Consider the following 18,258-nt stretch of genomic DNA (forward strand, 5'->3'; position numbering starts at 1 on the left):
GCCATATTAGTCAGTATTGCTAAACCATTTGCAATAGGAGAGTAGACGGTAATCTTTAACAAAGGAAATATCAAAACTGGAAAAGAAAAAACAGGGAAAAAATGTGACTTGTCAGTAAATAGCAAAGCCAAGCACTTCAGTGCAGAACATCAGTTTAGTTCCAAATGGCACCCTATTTCCTATATAGTGCACTATTTTTGACCAGGGTCCTGGATAAAAGTAGTGCACTATAGGGAATAGGGTGCCATTTGGTAACGCAGCCTGTGTGAGGATGAGGAGGAGCGGGAAAAGGGAACGACAAAACAGATCAGTCCACTGGAAGTGAAGCAGAAAGAGTTTATTGTACCCAGTACAGATCATTATAAACTTTGCAGTGTAAAGGTACACATTGTGAAGAGGGAGAGAAGGTGAAGCCTATACAAGTTCAGACAACCCTTGGTCAGGTGAGGGTAGAGACTAGAGGTGGATCTTACATCTCTTAACTGTCTGAATTGGCATCCTATTCATTATATATAGTGCACTACTTTTGACCAGGGCCCATAGGGCTCTTTTCAAAAGGTAGTTCACTATATAGGAAATAGGGTGCCATTTGGGATTCCCCCCCCCTTAAATATAACTAGGCAAGTCAGTGAAGAATTCTTATTTACAATGACGACCTACCCCGGCCAACGCTGGGCCAATTGTGTGCCGCCCTATGAGACTCCCAATCACGGCCAGATGTGATACTACCTGGATTCAAACCAGGGACTGGACTGTAGTGACACCCCTTGCACTGAGATGCAGGGCCTTAGACCACTGCACCACACTGAATGGAACCCAAGTCACACTACTTCTTTAAAACTAATACTATTTTCTCGCTCTTCATCCTACCATTTCACTCACCAATAACGGCCTCTAAAAAGAAAACGATCTGCAGTAATAATCACGTCACAGGGATACACAAGTTATAGGCAGAACTATACAGGCTTATACAAGAAAATCAGATGCAGCCTTAGCAAAAATAGATATTTATATAAGTTTGTCTTTTTCCCCCCATTTAAGAAACAAACAAAATGCAGAGAACTTTCACAATTTGTCTTCTTTGTCCAGAGTAAAGCCATATGTTAGTGGACAGTTTGTTTGAATACACTGTCATGCAAAGAGAAGCAGAGGTCTCTTGTTGACAACCTGCAATTGGTAGAAAGAGGACTCCAGGGAAAGGTATATAATTCCACACCTTCGCATGCAATGTCCTGAAAGATGCCATCCTGGTGCATTTAAGAATCTAGTACACTCACTGCCGCAGAAACATCAAGCACCCAATAAAATGAAAAAAAAAAAAAGTTATAACCTTGTTTTTAAAAATTCTAAATATCTGGGAAAAATAGACAGTTGTCCCTTTTTGGAAAATGAAAGATTCCTGCAGGGGATTTATTGTTTGAGGTGGAACGCTGATTAGTTACAACCTTTAGGAAATAAGTAGTTTATGAAAACAAATCAATGTTGTGGAGTGTCAGTAGAAGTGAGAATGGACAACAAGACAGAGTCTGCATCCCAAATGGCACCCTATTCAGTGCACTACTTTTGACCAGAGCCACATGGGTTTTGTAAAGGAGTGCATAGGGTCATTCCAGACGCAGCGACAGTACTCCGAGCTAGTCTGGCTACTCAGCCCAGCACAAACATTCATTACACTGGATAAATACACAGCTGGGGCAGCATTAAAAACAAAAACATAGGTCACTGGTCTGAGGAATCCATCCATGGAAACCATAGAATATCCTATTGGGCTGGAGTACTACAGATCTAAATCCTTAAACAATCGTAGACTAGACAGCATTCTTTTCTATACCAAGTCTACAGAAACCAACAGGTATGTAGGTTTCTTTAAACATTCAAATATTACTATTTATTTTTGCAAATCAAAGCCCTTGCTTACACAGATCTTATTGTTACTATGTGGCAGAAAAATACATATTTATTGGGGACCAAAAAGGCAACTACAGAATAGTGCTTTATTTAGATACTTGTCAGAATTAACTTTGACTATAATTATTTTAGAAAAAGCAGATTGTCCAAAATCAGAACTGTTACAATTCTTGCAGTCTACACAGAGATCTATCGGTCTGTCCTCCGGCATGCTGCCATAATAACATGGCCCCTGGTCCATTACTTCCTCTTCGTCTTCATAGCAATGACACCAGTTCACCTTGAGTTGAGAGTTGGCGGAGCCACTGAAGTCCATAACACCCTTACTTCCACGGTCCCCTCTCTCTTGGTACTATAGATGATGCCAAGGAACGTGGTTGGTGCAGGTTTCTCCTCAGTCGTTTTAGGGGGAGGGTTATGTTAATCCATAAATTGGCAGGATTGGAGGAGTAACTTAGCGGAGAGAGGGAGGTTTCGGGCTCAGGTTTGATCCAGTTTCTTGCTCAGCCTCAGCAGTCGGAGCTTGATCTCTGAGTTTGATTTAGGAGCAGTGGGGGGGGGCAGTCAGTACCCATAGGGTAGAACTACACACTGCTCCCCAGAGTCCACCAAGTAAGGGGTGTTCTTGTAGTGGGTGAGGGGCAGGGTGTCATCATCCACCCCAACGCAGGGCAGGCTGTCTGGGTCGGCCTTCAGGTTGGGCCTCTGGTTGTCAGGGAAGGCCATGGAGAACAGAGCCTCAGGGTCGCACACAAACTTGTACACGTACCTCTCGCCAGCAACCTGGAAAGGACCAATCGGAGAAGAGCAAGTTAGTTAGATCCACCGAATCAAATAGAACACAATAGTTCTAACATGATATAATATGGATCTCTATGGCTGCATCACCCGCCAAGGTTGCATTCAAATAAGCCAAGGAAGCATCAGGCTGTTGCTGAGGAGAAATGGGGAAGGATAGAAAGGGTGAACCTGCCTTTACCTTCTGCATGATTCCCTTCTCGTAGTAGTAGCGCAGAGAACGACTCAGCTTGTCATAGTTCATGGCTGGCCTGTTCTTCTGGATGCCCCAGCGGCGAGCCACCTGAAGAGACAAGACAGAAAACACTAAATCAGTCACAATGCCTGATTGAACATCATTTTTTATTTCAATAAAAAAGGAGGGATTGAATGAGTACAGACTTTTAATGGCCTGAACTACTACTAGGACCAGGGCAAGGAACTGACCTCTAAAAAGTCATTTGTAAGAGAATCTGTCAAGTTCATCAAAAAAAGTGAATTTAAACATTTCCAACTGACCTCTTCTGGCTCAATGAGTTTGAACTCCATGCCCCGGCCTGTCCAGGCAATGAAGTGACCATTGGCCGGGTCATCCAATAGGGTGACCAGAAACTGCCAGAGCTGCAGAGAGCCACGCCGCTGGTAGGGCGGGCCATCACGGTACACTGAGGGCTCCTGCTTGACCTTCCCTGTGGTGGGGGGAGCACTGTGAGCACTGTGAGCACAGGGCAGCCTGGCCATCTAGCATGTCAGGCAAATTTAAATTCTCTTTTTACAGAATTGGGAATTTTTACAGGGACCTCAATTACCACAATACTTAGGTGCTGATACAATATGTATTACGATTCAATAATGTGACTTTATTGCCAGTCCATTGTCCGAACATATTCCGCACCATATGTCTGCTGCAGATGGACAAGAGAGCCATGAGAAAATATTTTGACCAGTCATGGAAATAAAAGAGCTGATAATAAAATTGGCTCTGTATTTTAAAAGGAGAACAAGCTATGAAGGAAAAATACTGGAGTTTTGGTGCAGGTACAGCCAACTAGCACAAAAAGGATATTAAGAGCGACATTGTTAGTCAAAACTAACTTTGGCATTAGTGCAAAATGTTAATTATCTGGCTAATCGTGGGGGCCTCAAGGGGAGAAATGGGCCGTGTGGGGGTCTCAATTATAATGAACTAGCGAGTTAAAATGGCTAGTCCACCCGACAGCTAGCTACAGTGTGGTGAGACATTCCTATGAGCTGTGGACTGTGAAGGGGAGCAGGCTACTCATTTTGCACCCGCCTGCCATCTCTGCTGCTCAATGGAGACTTTCTACAGTTCTCCTCTCTAGTCAGTGATGCAACAGGCATAGTAATAATCCTGTCCTTTCAAATGCTGCCAGCAGCTGAGTAGAGACAGAGTCCCCTGTGATGCTGGTAAAGCCCCCTAACCCCCCCAGGACAGGATGTACCCCATGCTGCTCAAATACCTCTCGCCCGGCCCATGTTAAGTAATGTATTTTATTACCTTCAAGTCTGTCAGGAACCACGCAGGTATCATCATAGTACAGGTGAGGCTCTCTGTCAAAGGAGAAACCTGTGATTGGAAGAGAGAGATTAGCTAGCCAGGGGAGGGCATGGGAACACAGCCTACATTTAGCTGTGGAAGACAGCTACTATATCCAGGGAGACTAAACTGCTCACAAAGCAATATAGCCAGGTAGCTTCACAAGAGTGGAAAATGATGTTGAGCTAACATGATGAGGACAGCAGTGCTGCGGAACGGTGTTGAAACAGTGAAAACAGGCCTCATTGATAGATGCAACATCTCAAGAGACGTCATTCTAATGTTGACTTGTACCTTGCGGCATGTCCTATTCCCCAACCACGCAGCACTTTATAACCTCTCAATAAGTCACAACTAGAGAGGCAACAGCTACCAGTAAGCCCTCGTAACATTTTTATTGCGAGAGCTTTGAGTAGGATTTCCTATGTATTTATTACAGAGGAATTAAAACATGCCACTGCTAAGATGGAAATGGATACTTACTTTCATGGTTGTTTTGGTAGAAGGTCCCGGCTCTTCCAAATGTAGACTGACAGATAGGCACTTCTAACAGAGGGAGGACGAGACAACACATCAACATCGACCTCTAACATGAGTATATTTAGAACACTGCTCTGCTTGCACGCTAGTAAAAGGAGATTGTACATACAAGCAGTATCCATTTACGGATACGTTCCGTCTCTGTCTATATACCCATTCCCATGGTTGTTGACATGAGGATGAACATGATACATTCTTCACCTCTTATCAACCTGCTGCTGTAGCACTTCCTCTATTATACAACTGACTTCGACCTAGCAACCAATCAGCTGGGCTGTAGATGTCCACTAGCCATCCCACATCAAATCATGACAAATCACATTATGCCTGGCTGGTCCCCATGGGGTCAAGCCCCACCCCACGATCTGCTGAGTTGGAAAAGCCCCCACGGTCCCACTCCACCCCTCGGTTTCCTGTCCTCTCCTAAGGATCAGATCTTTATCACACTTTAGGGCCATATCTACAAAGCATTTACACTAGTATTCTCAAGTTCGGGCTAGTTAAAGCATCATGGATCCTCTATCCAATTGCATTAGATGGCACCCTATTCAGTATATAGTGCACACATTCTGCCCAGAAACCAAAAGTAGTACACTGTATTGGGAACAGGGTGCCATTTCAGACACATCCGTTGTGGTGAGCAGTCCCAACCAGGAGAGACAAGTGTGATGTGACTATGGTGGCTACTGGCTATGCTCTTATCCATCCATCCAGAGAGACAGAGGCCGGGCCAGTGGACCTTTATGCTGACGTATGTATTTATAGGTTGTAAGAAGCTAAGAGGATTTGGCATTACATCACTGGCCCCCCAATCATAAAGCTGAGAGGGAGAATGAAAGAGGGACAGTGCAAAGCTGGCCTGGGCAGAGGACGGAAGGAAAGGTGGGTGTTGGTGGCAAAATAGGGACAACAGCTGGGGTGCGTGGGCATCGAGATGAAAAGTAAAACAGAATTCTACTTCTCGTGGGCTAACTTATTAGGAACACAGCGTTGCTATTGGGACAAGGACATGCGGCACAAGTCCATTGCATACATTTCAATGTAAACCTGAAATGAGCATCCATGTAGTGTTCGTGCTTCTACACCTGCATTGCTTGCTGTTTGGGGTTTTAGGCTGGGTTTCTGTACAGCACTTTGAGATATCAGCTGATGTACGAAGGGCTATATAAATAAATTTGATTTGATTCATACTTGCATTCTAGCGCCCTCTGTAAACACAGCGCAGTGGCCCAAATCTATTTTAGGTAGCCCTATACTTGTGAAGTAGGTTTCCCTGGGCCTGGGGATGACTGACCCATTTGCTTATCCCCTCTGTCCTGCCGAGGCTCAAGTCAGGCTAAGAGACCCATTTTTACTGGCCTGACTGTCAGAGCAGAGTGGTTGACGTATTTGGAAGTGACACGGTGATGTCTGTATGTGCGTTACGACTGCTGACGCAGGGCGGTGTGAGGCGAGGGTCTACACGGTTGTGTTTGTTAATGGTTTCTGGGATTTGCTGCGCTAAAACTAACAACTGCGTGCCAGCGAGCAAAAACAGGGACAGACACTCTTCACCATATAACCAGTCTGCTCCTATGCAGCCTGTCTGGAAGGTACTAACTCTCCTAGGACAGAAACCTGCATCAGAGAGCCCCAAGGTTGTTTCCTGTTTTACCAATGTCAAAACTCACACCCCTCAAACCCTATGACAACCCTGTGGGTCAGCTGTAATGCTGTAGTCTGTGTAGTGTAGGCGACCGATCCAGAGGAGCCTGAAGGTAGCCAGCCACTCACCAGAGTCGAAGCAGAAGTCCTGGGGCTCCTGCTTGATGGCCATGGGGTGGAAGGCAGCCTGAGGGGGACCCATGGAGGGGACACCCTGCTCTGTGTAGCGAGGGTCCAGCAGCTCCTGCTTGAAGCCGTGTTGAGGCACGGGACCAGGGACCAGGGGCTCAGACATCTGGCGGTGGTAAGGGGGCCTCCCGTCCCTGGGTAGGGCACTGTGGCTGGGGGCCTGCGGTTGGGCTAGGAACTGAGGGTGAGTCCGGCTCTCAGAGGAAGGGAAGGGTAGACATGGCTCCGACATTTGCCTCTGGAACCTGGGGTGGAGGAAGACATGGGAGAGGGTGTGTGGAAGGTTATTATTAATGAAAACTGTGGCTATAAACAAATGTTTGAACAGAGAGATTAATTTAAAGTTCATTAGACTCTTATACTACTGATGGTTATGAAAACTGTAGCTTAAAAACATTTCAGATTTAAAGAGAATGGAATCTTGATGAAAACTGTTTAAATATATAAGGCATACATTTACAGTAAATGTGAGTTAGAGTCTTCGACCATTGAGGAACTACTGAGCGTCCAGCTTAAGACCAAAACGCAACGCACACGCCACTCAGGAACCAAATGTACTCAGTGCAACCAAGCCTGCGAATACAAGCTGTAAATGAGATGGGGGCAGGTGTCAATAGCTAGCAGGTAAAAAAGATCCTCCGGTGACCGTAAGATAGAGACAAGGCCAACGGCTTCTGGCTACACAAAGATTGCATATTACTGGCTGGTGATGACATGACATGCCCTGCGTTCCAACACATCCCACCAGGAGTCCTGTCACAGGTGGGGGCGACGAAGCGTTGGGTTGTTCCCACGGGGGTTCCCACACTGCCAGCACATTTCACTCCTCAATATAGGGGACCTTCCACACCCCTCCTAAAGGCAGCATTAGTCACAAAGCCTGATCCTCTCCACTGGTCTTCATGTGTTAAATTGCACGGTGTCTCTCAGAATGCAATGGAAACGCGAACGCCTGTCTTATTGAGATGGATGTTTACATTTAGAGAGGTCAGGAGTTTTCTATACAGACAGGCTCATTAGTTAGGATGTTAGTAAACACCTGGATGGAGTCATTCACCTGTTCAGCAATGTTGGATGTTAAACTCCCTACGCTCTCTCATGATTAACTCCTATACCAGTAAGCATGGCAGGATAGGACCAATCACCTGTGCTCAGGGCTGTAGTTACCATCCTGACTGAGGAGTGAGGGGGGGCAGGGCACTGCATAGGGTGGGCTCTGGAGGGGGAGTGGCCTTTGCTGGTTGTGGGCTGGGCCAACTGCTTGGTTGTCAGGCTGCAGGGGGTGTGGCCCTTGCGCTTGGTTCCGATAGGGTATTTGATGAGGGGAAGGAGTCTGCTGGCTGACTGGGAGTGTCCTTGGGGTGTTGGTAGAGCTGCATGGTGACACAGGTGTAGAGGGAGGGGTCAATGGCTTATAGGCCCCACTGGGTCTCCTTTCATAGGCACTGTGGAGGGAGACAGAGGCTGGTCAGACTGAAGGCTTGTGTCAGCATGGTCAGAATACTTGTCTCTTGTTGGTGTGGTGAAAGGTAACAAAGTGTGTGTGTGTGTGTGTGTGTGTGTGTGTGTGTGTGTGTATATATAACGGTCCATACCTGTCGCTGTAAAGGCACTTCTCTCCATACAGCATGGGACTCCTTTCCTGGTTACAAGGACAAATCTCTTTGGAAGGACTCAGTTCCCGTTTAATCTTGGATGGTGGGGGGCCATGAAACATTACTGAGAAGAGAGAGGGGCAACACATTAAACACTTTTAGCGCTACTTAAATCAACCTAGAAAACAAGTCAGAGGTTATTCAATATCCTCCATTTTGGGGGGGACAAGACTATCAATCAGCGCTGTGAGCCACTTTACCCCATCCCGTCCCAACCCCGGCTGGCAGCCCAATAGAAAAAACTTCCATCAACCCATCAGTATCATACTATCATCACCGTCCTCTCCCGTCAGATGTCCATTATGGACACCGGTTCCCTCCCAAATGGCACCCATAGGGCTCTGGCCAAAAGGTTAGCACTACATGGAATAGGGGGAGCCCTGGTCATTACCCATGAATCAGTGTGGCCGTAATTCAATCATTCTCCTCTCTAACCATTAGATCTCCAGTCGGCTCCCATTTCCCGCACCACATAATGGGCCAGTGAAACCGGACGCGCAGGCGAGAGGCGTAACAGGAGCTGGATACGTCACCCTAACTGATGGACCAGGGAAGGGAGGGGTGACAGGGAACCAATAGGCATGTGAGCAGAGCTCCCTACTCATGCATACTAGAAAAGCTCAGAGCAGGACCACATGCAGTACTGCCTCAGATGGAACACATGAAAGCGAGAGAAAATGGATGAAGAATGGGAAATGAAGGCACAGCTAATAAGCAGTCTTTCCTCCCCACTCTCCTAGACAGGGGTCGCGATGATTGGAGGGCAAGGTTCAGTACAGGAGTGTGTGTGGAGGACATTGGCTGCCATGCAGGGCTGGTGAATAGAGAGCCTGGCCCATTTGGCTATGGGGTCGCTGCTACACTATCCTGCACACTTACACATGCACATGCACCCAAACGGCTAGGTCAAGAACTATACTGCACAGAGACCTCACAAGCCCTACTACACACCCCAGCATGGGCCCCACTGTCTAAACACGCATGACAGCAGCAACCTTAATAATATATTGCAGCACCTCAGCAGTCATTTACAGTATGCTAGGCTACCATGCAGATCAGGGACCAAAACAGCAACAAAGACAGATGCCAGCAACCACACCCTGTCTCTGATGCCACATCAGACAAAAACAAACTGTAAAAAAGGGGAGAGGGGGTGAATCATAAAACGCTCCACTGAACATAACTCAAATATTTCCCTTGGATGCCATATAAAAGGCTCTGTGCACTGCTGACAAATGGGGGAGGTGAAGCTGTACAGTCAGAGAGGGGGAGGGAGAAGGGCTGTGTGGACTGGGACTCTATTGGATACTCCCACCCGCAGGAATCCATCCCACTCTAGAGGCTGGATTTGAGTGCATGAAAGTGTGAAATCAGATTATGAGCCTGGATCATGTGATGCCCCACGCCAATCGCCTGATTAAACCCAAAATGGGGGGAGGGGAAAGTCTCTCCAGAGTAAAGGAGGATGTTTTAGGGTAAGAAGAATGGCGTCAAGCCCTGGCAGGATGAAAGCCCTCTAAGGATGGTGTGTGAGTGTGGGTGAGCGAGCCCAGGAGAATGAGAGAGAGACCAGGAGAATGAGAGAGAGACCAGGAGAATGAGAGAGAGACCAGGAGAATGAGAGAGTGATCATCAGGGTTTGTCATCTTAAACATTCTGAACCCAGTCAATGGAGCAGAGTAAAGACACAGAATGAACTAACTCAACATTTCTATGGGCAAATGGCTCCTTCAGTGAAGCTCGGTTTAATCCTGAAGGCCTAGGTCTTTCAGACAAGCACAGCAGCAGTCCCAAGATCAGATCTTGCTACATTGTGTGCGTCGGGGAACTTGACACCTCTACATCCCAGCCTGGTATAAATAATACAGCTCAGGTACTCACAGCTATCCGACTGAAAATCTGGGACAAACTGTTCATCATCAGGCACCTGGGCTGTGGAGGGAGAAAAGAGAGAGAGTTAAACAAGTGGATACTAATTGGGTTTCCACTGGGTGAACAAACTGTAAATCTCATCTTGATGTCTTTATTCAAAAGGAACCAAAGCTATTTTGTTCAATCCACGGAAAAAATTAACATTGGGAAATACTTAGGAAGTTTGTTAAAATCCCAAGACAATGGAAGAGTAATACCACTCTTGCAGTGGTTCAAGGGTAGAAAATGCCTGTTAAGATTTGCCAGTTAATTTAGAGTGCGACAATTTTAAAAAAGTGAACGTTGAAAGAAATGTTGTAGTTAAATTCAAGGACTCTTAGGTCAGCATAGTTGCTTATTTATGGCACTTCGCTGTAGTTTAATGCACAGAAGAAAAAGTGATGAAGATTTCAAATTCTCATTTTAGGTTAATCTGCCCACTTGCTCAATGCATCTCAAAAACCACCTGGGAACACAATTCAATCACCCAAAACATTTTTCTCCATTTGGTCACCCTCTTTCCAAAGAAAATACTTATTTTTCTGCCTGTATTGACAACAGCTACTTCAAGGGGAATTGTATTACTTTTTCAAAGTCGTCACATATGGATGAGATTGAATTAACATAACCAATGTCTACCAGAGGGCAAGCACTGGCGGGTTGTGCTGAGAGCAACAGAATACATAGAAAGAAATTCAGCAGAAAAGGGGAAGCATTCAGTATCAACTCTGTGGTACACTTAAGCAATAAGGCCCGAGGGGGGTGTGTTATATGGCCAATATGCCGAGGTGTCTTATTGCCATTATAAACTGGTTACCAATTACAGCAGTAAAAATAAACGTTGTCTCATACCCGTGGTATATGGTCTGATGTACCACAGCTGTCAGCCAATCAGCATTCAGGGCTTGAACCACCCATTTTATGATTACTAGATAACTCACCTTCTGCAATCCAGATCTCCTGCAACTGACTGAGGTCTTGGAAGAGGTCTGAAACAGATTTTTTTTTTTTTTTTTTTTTTTTTTAACTGACCCTACAGACCTCTGTTCAAATATCAGATTGTTAAGTAGAGAGCACTTTAACAATCCACATTACATATGATAGGAATAAAAAGTATGGTTGTGTCGGGTGGCTCATGCTGATGTCAAAGGGTAACGACGAATTAGTTGTCCAATTACCTTCCGTGTCCTGGGCGAGTACTGTGTCTACAAACTTCCTTTTCCTGCTGTCTATGATTGGTCTGCTGTATGGTTCCTCCACATGAGATTTTTGCTGAAATGATGAAAACATAACCAACTTATTAGTTAGAGCTGTTTAGTGTGACTCAGCTGTGTATACATGTAAATATGCCTCTGGTGTGACTCAATTGTCTTGAGAATGTTACATCAACTCTACTTCTAGTTGGAATGTTGACAAACCTCAATCTATTGCTCTGTTTGAATAGCCACACTAGCAAACCATTTTAGAATACATGGCCAATACATGCTGATTCTGTATTGCAAGCAGTATGGAAGTTTGGATATTGGAACAGAGCCAATGATGACGACCATGCTCCTGATTGATAAAGGGAAAGGGGGTATCTAGTCAGTGGTCCAACAAAGTATTCAACTGAAATGTCTTCCGGCATTTAACTCAACCCCTCTGAATCAGAGAGGTGGTTGGGGGGGGGGGGCTGCCTGCCTGCAAGCGACATCCAAGAGAACCATACAAATCGAATAATTAGAATGGGCATTCCCATTTAACGTTCTAGTAATTATATTTCTATGAAGATATGAGGGGCATGCTTACATTAGGTAGGACCAGAAATGGGACTTGCTGGTCGTAGAATCCGTCCATGTTATCCAGGTCTTCAAAGGTTCCCAGAAAAGGGTCTTCGCTTTAAAGCGATATCGCAAAAGTCACTTTATGTACTAACTGTTCAACTGTGGACAAAAACAAAATAGAAAACATATGTTAGTAGTTCAACTCTGCTAGAGTACTCGATCATCCAGTTTCTTTCACAAAAATAGACACTTCACTAGGGTCCTATCAGAACCCATATAACCCACACCGCCACTTGCTCTTGTTGCCCGACACCGTTTCCTATTGCAACAACAGCTCTTCTAACTGAACATGCTGGTTTAGAGCATGTCCTGCATGCACAACTTAAATACACGCTGTAGTTGTGTGACGTATGTAACTCTTACATAAAGCAAAGCCAGCCATCTGTTCAGGCGATTAGGAGACTGCATTCATAATCAGCTATGACTGAGCAGGGGAAACCTTCAAGGATGGGTCTTTAACCCTACACACTGAGGCATTTGACGCCACCGTATTGTATAGAGCACGAGTGTTATTTCATTTTGTTTACTCATTAACGAATTACTGAAGAATATTAGACAACAAAAAATCCTGTCTATAAATAAATCCCAATAGAAACATCTTGTTACAATATACCTCTCCATACTGAGGCAAACTACTTGTTTCATCGTGACCTTTAAATATAAAATCCTAGCACAGCTTCCATATCCCCTGGGAATAGGAAAGTTACACGCACTTGCACATAAAACCCGACAGAAAAAGTGGCAGAGAATGGGCTGGGAATAAAACAAATCGTAAATTCATAACCTTCCATTCCACGTGGATAGCCCTCCCACTCCATACCTCCTTGAGCTTGACACGAGTCACTATACTTCACCCGTTTATTATATTAAATGGATGACTAATAAAGCGATAACCGGCCATTACAGCGACACAGTAGATACACAGACAACTTTAATGATGCATAAAATTGTAGTACAACAGTGGACAAATCATAGTGTACAACATTACGCATATTTTAAACCAAGTTTTGAAAACAGTGGCGTTGTCAATGGACATAAATCCAAAGTGGCAGGTGATCCGTTTTATCCCCCCCCCCAAATATAATTCAAGTTCCCACATTTGATCATGTAACTTGGTGTAGCCTAAACGGAACCACAGATTTTTACTCCAGATAGTGAGATCTAACCAAAGAATGTTGGTATCCAATTACTGGGAGTTACAGGATAGGTACTGTTTGGTGAAACAGAGAATTTGACCAACCTTAACTTTGCCATACAGGCTTCGTTATGGATTCGGTCAAATATGTATATTCTAAAAACGTCCGTGTCTAGTTGCATGGTGCTTTAGAATTGTTATACATTCTCAGTAATGGATACCAACAATATTTTGTTAAATCATATCTGGAGTAAAAATCGGTAGTTGCCCTATAAAAGCAGCAAGTGGAAAGTTGTAGGCAAACAAAAAAAGACAATAGCCTATATTGCAGACTGCTGATGAAAATCAAGACTCCTATTGAGAAAACTGATTATGTATTTGAAAACGCTAACGTAATTTATTTCCCCAATAGTGAATGCAAAAAATGACCCACTAAATATTAGCTAGTTCAAAGCAATTGAAGGTGTTGATGAATAACATCCGACCGACCGAAACAAACCCCCCTTACATTTTTTTTATTTTTATGAAGTGAAACTCGATCCGTGTGAAACACTGCGAAGAAAATAACCTGACCTCTCCATTCATAAAATCAGAAAACAGTCTTCCAACTCGGAGATAATATAAATATGTAGACTCAGATAAAGAACGAGCAATACTACACAGCAATTAGTACAAAGCGAGAGAAAATGGTTGCCAAAGTAAATGTTTTCTTGGAGAAAGATGGCGATCCGTTTTCGCCCATGGCAGAGATCTAAATTTGCTGTTGCAGGCGATCGTAAACTTATTGATATTCCATCGCCACAGATGGATATCCAGGCAAAATGACAATTCAGATTTCAGACTACTCACCCTGTGCGCGTTTCAATTCAGTTACAGTATGACAAGAACGAAATAGAAAAATCCATACAAAAAAAAAAAGACAGAAACGTCTCTGTTCAATGATCAATTGCCGCGTTCCATCCGACTCACACAACTGACTGAGCTTTTAGATAACGATGGCTTGGTTTTCCCTGGGGCTCGAGTGGTACACAGAGCCACACTCTCATTGGCTCGTCGGCATTGTCATTCTTGCTAGTAACCAATGGGCATTCGAAATTAATTAATTATATTTCAAGTGCTCGAGGACCAATGGAAACGTGGATGGCAAAAGGTGGATCGGTCCTATTATTTATTTTTAATGAATGGCTGTGTTTCATTCACTTTCATTCACGTTTCGTCACCGCTGTGAGATGTTTAAAGGGCCAGCGGTGTAATAACCTGGTAGGCTAATAACAGACAGTGGAAATCTACAAACCTATGTTTACAGTCTCACTTCAACAAAGTGTTTGTATGTTTTTACCAAAGACACATAGGCTAGTCATTTTGAAACAGGATCCCCACAAATGGATAGTTTAATCCTGGGAATATTCAATTTACCTGGATGGTGAACATGGCACAGTTTGTGCACAGCTGCTTTCCTGCTCTAACTGTTCCTTAATTAAGACAAATATAAATTCTAGACAGATCATACCCATACTATCAACATAAAAAAATGTGTTAACTGACTATAAGTAAATTAGTTTAAATTATATGATTCAATGCCAAGTGTTATATTTGATTATTGGCAAACCTATATTTCAAGTTGCAACCTATTTCTTTCAACACTCAACTTACTTTCCCCCTTTTGTTTGACCTAATAAAGAAAATAAAGGCAAACTAACATCTATGCAACCCATTTTTAATTTTGTACCAAATTGACTTTGCACGTTGGAATTACCTATTCATAATTCTTCAATTGGGTTACAGCAATTCAGTTAATTTCCTGTTTATTTCCTGTTAATCAAGAACTGAGTCTGTAATACCAACATGTTTCAAGCAGACCACCATAGACCCTGTGCCCAAGAACACTAAGGTAACCTGCCTAAATGACTACCGACCCGTAGCAATCACGTCTGTAGCCATTAAGTGCTTTGAAAGGCTGGCTCACATCAACACCATTATCCCAGAAACTCTACACCAACTCCGAATTGCATTCCACCCCAACAGATCCAAAGATGATGCAATCTCTATTGCACTCCACACTGCCCTTTCACACCTGGACAAAAGGAACAACTACAGTTGAAGTCGGGAAATGTACATACACTTAGGTTGGAGTCATTTTAAAACTCATTTTTCAACCACTCCACAAATTTTTTGTTAACAAACTATAGTTTTGGCAAGTCGGTTAGGACATCTGCTTTGTGCATGAAACAAGTAATTTTTCCAACAATTGTTTACAGACAGATTATTTCACTTATAATTCACTGTTTCACATTTCCAGTGGGCCATAAGTTTACATACATTAAGTTGTCTGTGGCTTTAAACAAAATGATTTCATGGTTTTAGAAGCTTCTGATAGGCATATTGACATAATTTGAGTCATTTGTAGGTGTACCTGCCTCTGCTTGATATCATGGGAAAATCAAAAGAAATCAGCGAAGACCTCAGAAAAAGAATTGTAGACCTCCACAATTCTGGTTCATCCTTGGTAGCAATTTCCAAACACCTGAAGGTGCCACGTTCATCTGTACCAGCAATAGTACGCAAGTATAAAGACAATGGGACCACACAACTGTCATACCGCTCAGGAAGGAGACGCGTTTTGTCTCCTAGAGATGAACATACATTGGTGCAAAAAGTGCAAATCAATCCCAGAACAACAGCAAAGGACCATGTGAAGATGCTGGAGGAAACAGGTACAAAAATATCTATATCCACAGTAAAACTAGTCCTATATCGACATAACCTGAAAGGCCGCTTAGCAAGGAAGAAGCGACTGCTCAAAAACAGTCATAAAATAGCCAGACTACGGTTTCGAAGTGCACATGGGGACATAACCATTGTTATGTTTGGAGGGAAAGGGGGATGCTTGCAAGCCGAAGAACACCATCCTAACCGTGAAGCACGGGGGTGGCAGCATCATGTTGTGGGGGTGCTTTGCTGCAGGAGGGACTGGTGCACTTCACAAAATACATGGCACCATGAGGGAGGAAAATTGTGTGGATATATTGAAGCAACATCTCAAGACATCAGTCGGGAACTTAAAGCTTGGTCGCAAATGGGTCTTCCAAATAGACAATGACCCCCATACTTCCAAAGTTGGCTTAAGGGCAACAAAGTCAAGGTATTGGAGTGGCCATCACCAAGCCCTGACCTCAATCCTATAGAACATTTGTGGGCAGAACTGAAAAAGCATGTGTGAGCAAGGAGGCCTACAAACCTGACTCAGTTACACCTGCTCTGTCAGGAGGAATGGGCCAAAATTCACCCAACTTATTGTGGAAAGCTTGTGGAAGGCTACCCGAAACGTTTGACCCAAGTTAATACGAATTGAGTGTATGTAAACTTCTGACCCACTGGGAATGTGATGAAAGAAATAAAAGCTGAAATAAATCCTCCTCTCTACTATTATTCTGACATTTCACATTCTTAAAATAAAGTGGTGATCCTAACTGACCTAAGACAGGGAATTTTTACTTGGATTAAATGTCAGGAATTGTGGGAAAAACTGAGTTTAAATGTATTTGGCTAAGGTGTATGTAATCTTCCAACTTCAACTGTATGTGAGAATGCTATTCATTGACTACAGCTCAGCGTTTAACGCCATAGTGCCCTCAAAGCTCATCACTAAGCTAAGGACCCTGGGACTAAACACCTCCCTCTGCAACTGATTCCTGGACTTCCTGACGGGCCGCCCCCAGGTGGTAAGGGTAGGTAACAACACATCTGCCATGCTGATCCTCAACACGGGTGCCCCTCAGGGGTGCGTGCTCAGTCTGCCCCTGTACTCCCTGTTGACTCATGACTGCACAGCCAGGCACGACTCCAACACCATCATGAAGTTTGCAGATGACACAACAGTGGTAGGCCTGATCACCGACAACAACGAGACAGCCCATAGAGAGGAGATCAGAGACCTGACCGTGTGGTGCCAGGACACCAACCTCTCCCTCAACGTCATCAAGACAAAGGAGATGATTGTGGACTTCAGGAAAAGGAGGACTGAGCACGCCCCCATTCTCATCAACGGGGCTGCAGTGGAGCAGGTTGAGAGCTTCAAGTTCCTTGGTGTCCACATCACCAACAAACTAACATGGTCCAAGCACACCAAGACAGTCGTGAAGAGGGCAAGACAAAACTCATTACCCCTCAGGAGACTGAAAAGATTTGACATGGGTCCCCAGATCATCAAAAGGTTCTACAGCTGCACCATCGAGAGCATCCTGACGGGTTGCATCACTGCCTGGTATGGCAACTGCCCGGCCTCCGACCGCAAGTTACTACAGAGGGTAATGTGTGTGGCCCAGTACATCACCGGGGCCAAGCTTCCTGCCATCCAGGACCTCTATACCAGGCGGTGTCAGAGGAAGTTCATAAAAATTGTCCAAGACTCCAGCCTCCCTAGTCATAGACTGTTCTCTCTGCTACCGCATTGCAAGCGGTACCAGAGCGCCAAGTCTAGGTCCAAGAGGCTTCTAAACATCTTCTACCCCCAAGCCATAAGAATCCTAAACATCTAATCAAATAGCTCCCCAGACAATTTGCATTGCCCCCCCCCCCTCCCACTCTATGCTGCTGCTACTCTCTGTTATTATCTATGCATAGTCACTTAATTTACTCTACCTACATGTACATATTATCTTTACTAACTGGTGCCCCCGCACATTGACTCTGTACCGGTACCCCCTGTATATAGCTTCACTATTGTTCTTTGACTGCTGCTCTGTAATTATTTGTTAGTTTTATTTCTTACTTTTTTAAGGTATTTTCTTAAAACTGTATTGTTGGTTAAGGGCTTGTAAGTAAGCATTTCACTGTAAGGTCTACACCTGTTGTATTCTGTAAGGTCTACACCTGTTGACACATTTGATTTGATTTGTCAATGAAAACCATTCCAGGTACATTACTATCACACTACATACACATATATCATTTAAGGTTCAGTGCTGGCAGGGAACATATAATCATAAAAAAAGAATAACACATTACCTGGAATGACATTCACTCTCACGGGTGGCCAGAAAGGACAAACTGTAAATGTTCTGTCCTGTTTGAAAATGTACTTGTTCCACTCTCATGTTATAATTTTAAACAGTATAA

The 18,258-nt window shown here is 44.2% G+C and overlaps 1 protein-coding gene across 4 annotated transcripts; it reads right to left on the reverse strand.

Annotated features, from left to right (window-relative positions):
- Nucleotides 1–322: 322 nt before the first annotated feature.
- Nucleotides 323–14,137, reverse strand: LOC112225601 (ETS translocation variant 5). Of its 4 annotated transcripts, none has more exons than XM_042306597.1 (13): nucleotides 13,990–14,137; nucleotides 11,971–12,104; nucleotides 11,361–11,454; nucleotides 11,124–11,171; nucleotides 10,153–10,203; nucleotides 8,212–8,335; nucleotides 7,762–7,989; nucleotides 6,557–6,861; nucleotides 4,727–4,789; nucleotides 4,205–4,273; nucleotides 3,205–3,374; nucleotides 2,882–2,989; nucleotides 323–2,691 (listed from the first exon to the last, which is right to left on the reverse strand). In XM_042306597.1, the coding sequence occupies exons 2-13, from the start codon at nucleotides 12,016–12,018 to the stop codon at nucleotides 2,473–2,475; spliced, it is 1,527 nt and encodes a 508-aa protein (XP_042162531.1). In that variant the 5' UTR covers nucleotides 12,019–12,104; nucleotides 13,990–14,137; the 3' UTR covers nucleotides 323–2,472. The 4 variants fall into 4 exon arrangements, with proteins under 4 accessions (XP_042162531.1, XP_042162529.1, XP_024245463.1 ...); XM_042306595.1 differs by having other exon boundaries at nucleotides 7,762–8,061; XM_024389695.2 differs by having other exon boundaries at nucleotides 2,888–2,989; nucleotides 7,762–8,061; nucleotides 13,990–14,136.
- Between the last annotated feature and the right edge of the window lie 4,121 nt (nucleotides 14,138–18,258).

This window comes from Oncorhynchus tshawytscha, linkage group LG26, assembly GCF_018296145.1.
Source record: "Oncorhynchus tshawytscha isolate Ot180627B linkage group LG26, Otsh_v2.0, whole genome shotgun sequence".
In the NCBI taxonomy this organism is placed as follows: domain Eukaryota; kingdom Metazoa; phylum Chordata; class Actinopteri; order Salmoniformes; family Salmonidae; genus Oncorhynchus; species Oncorhynchus tshawytscha.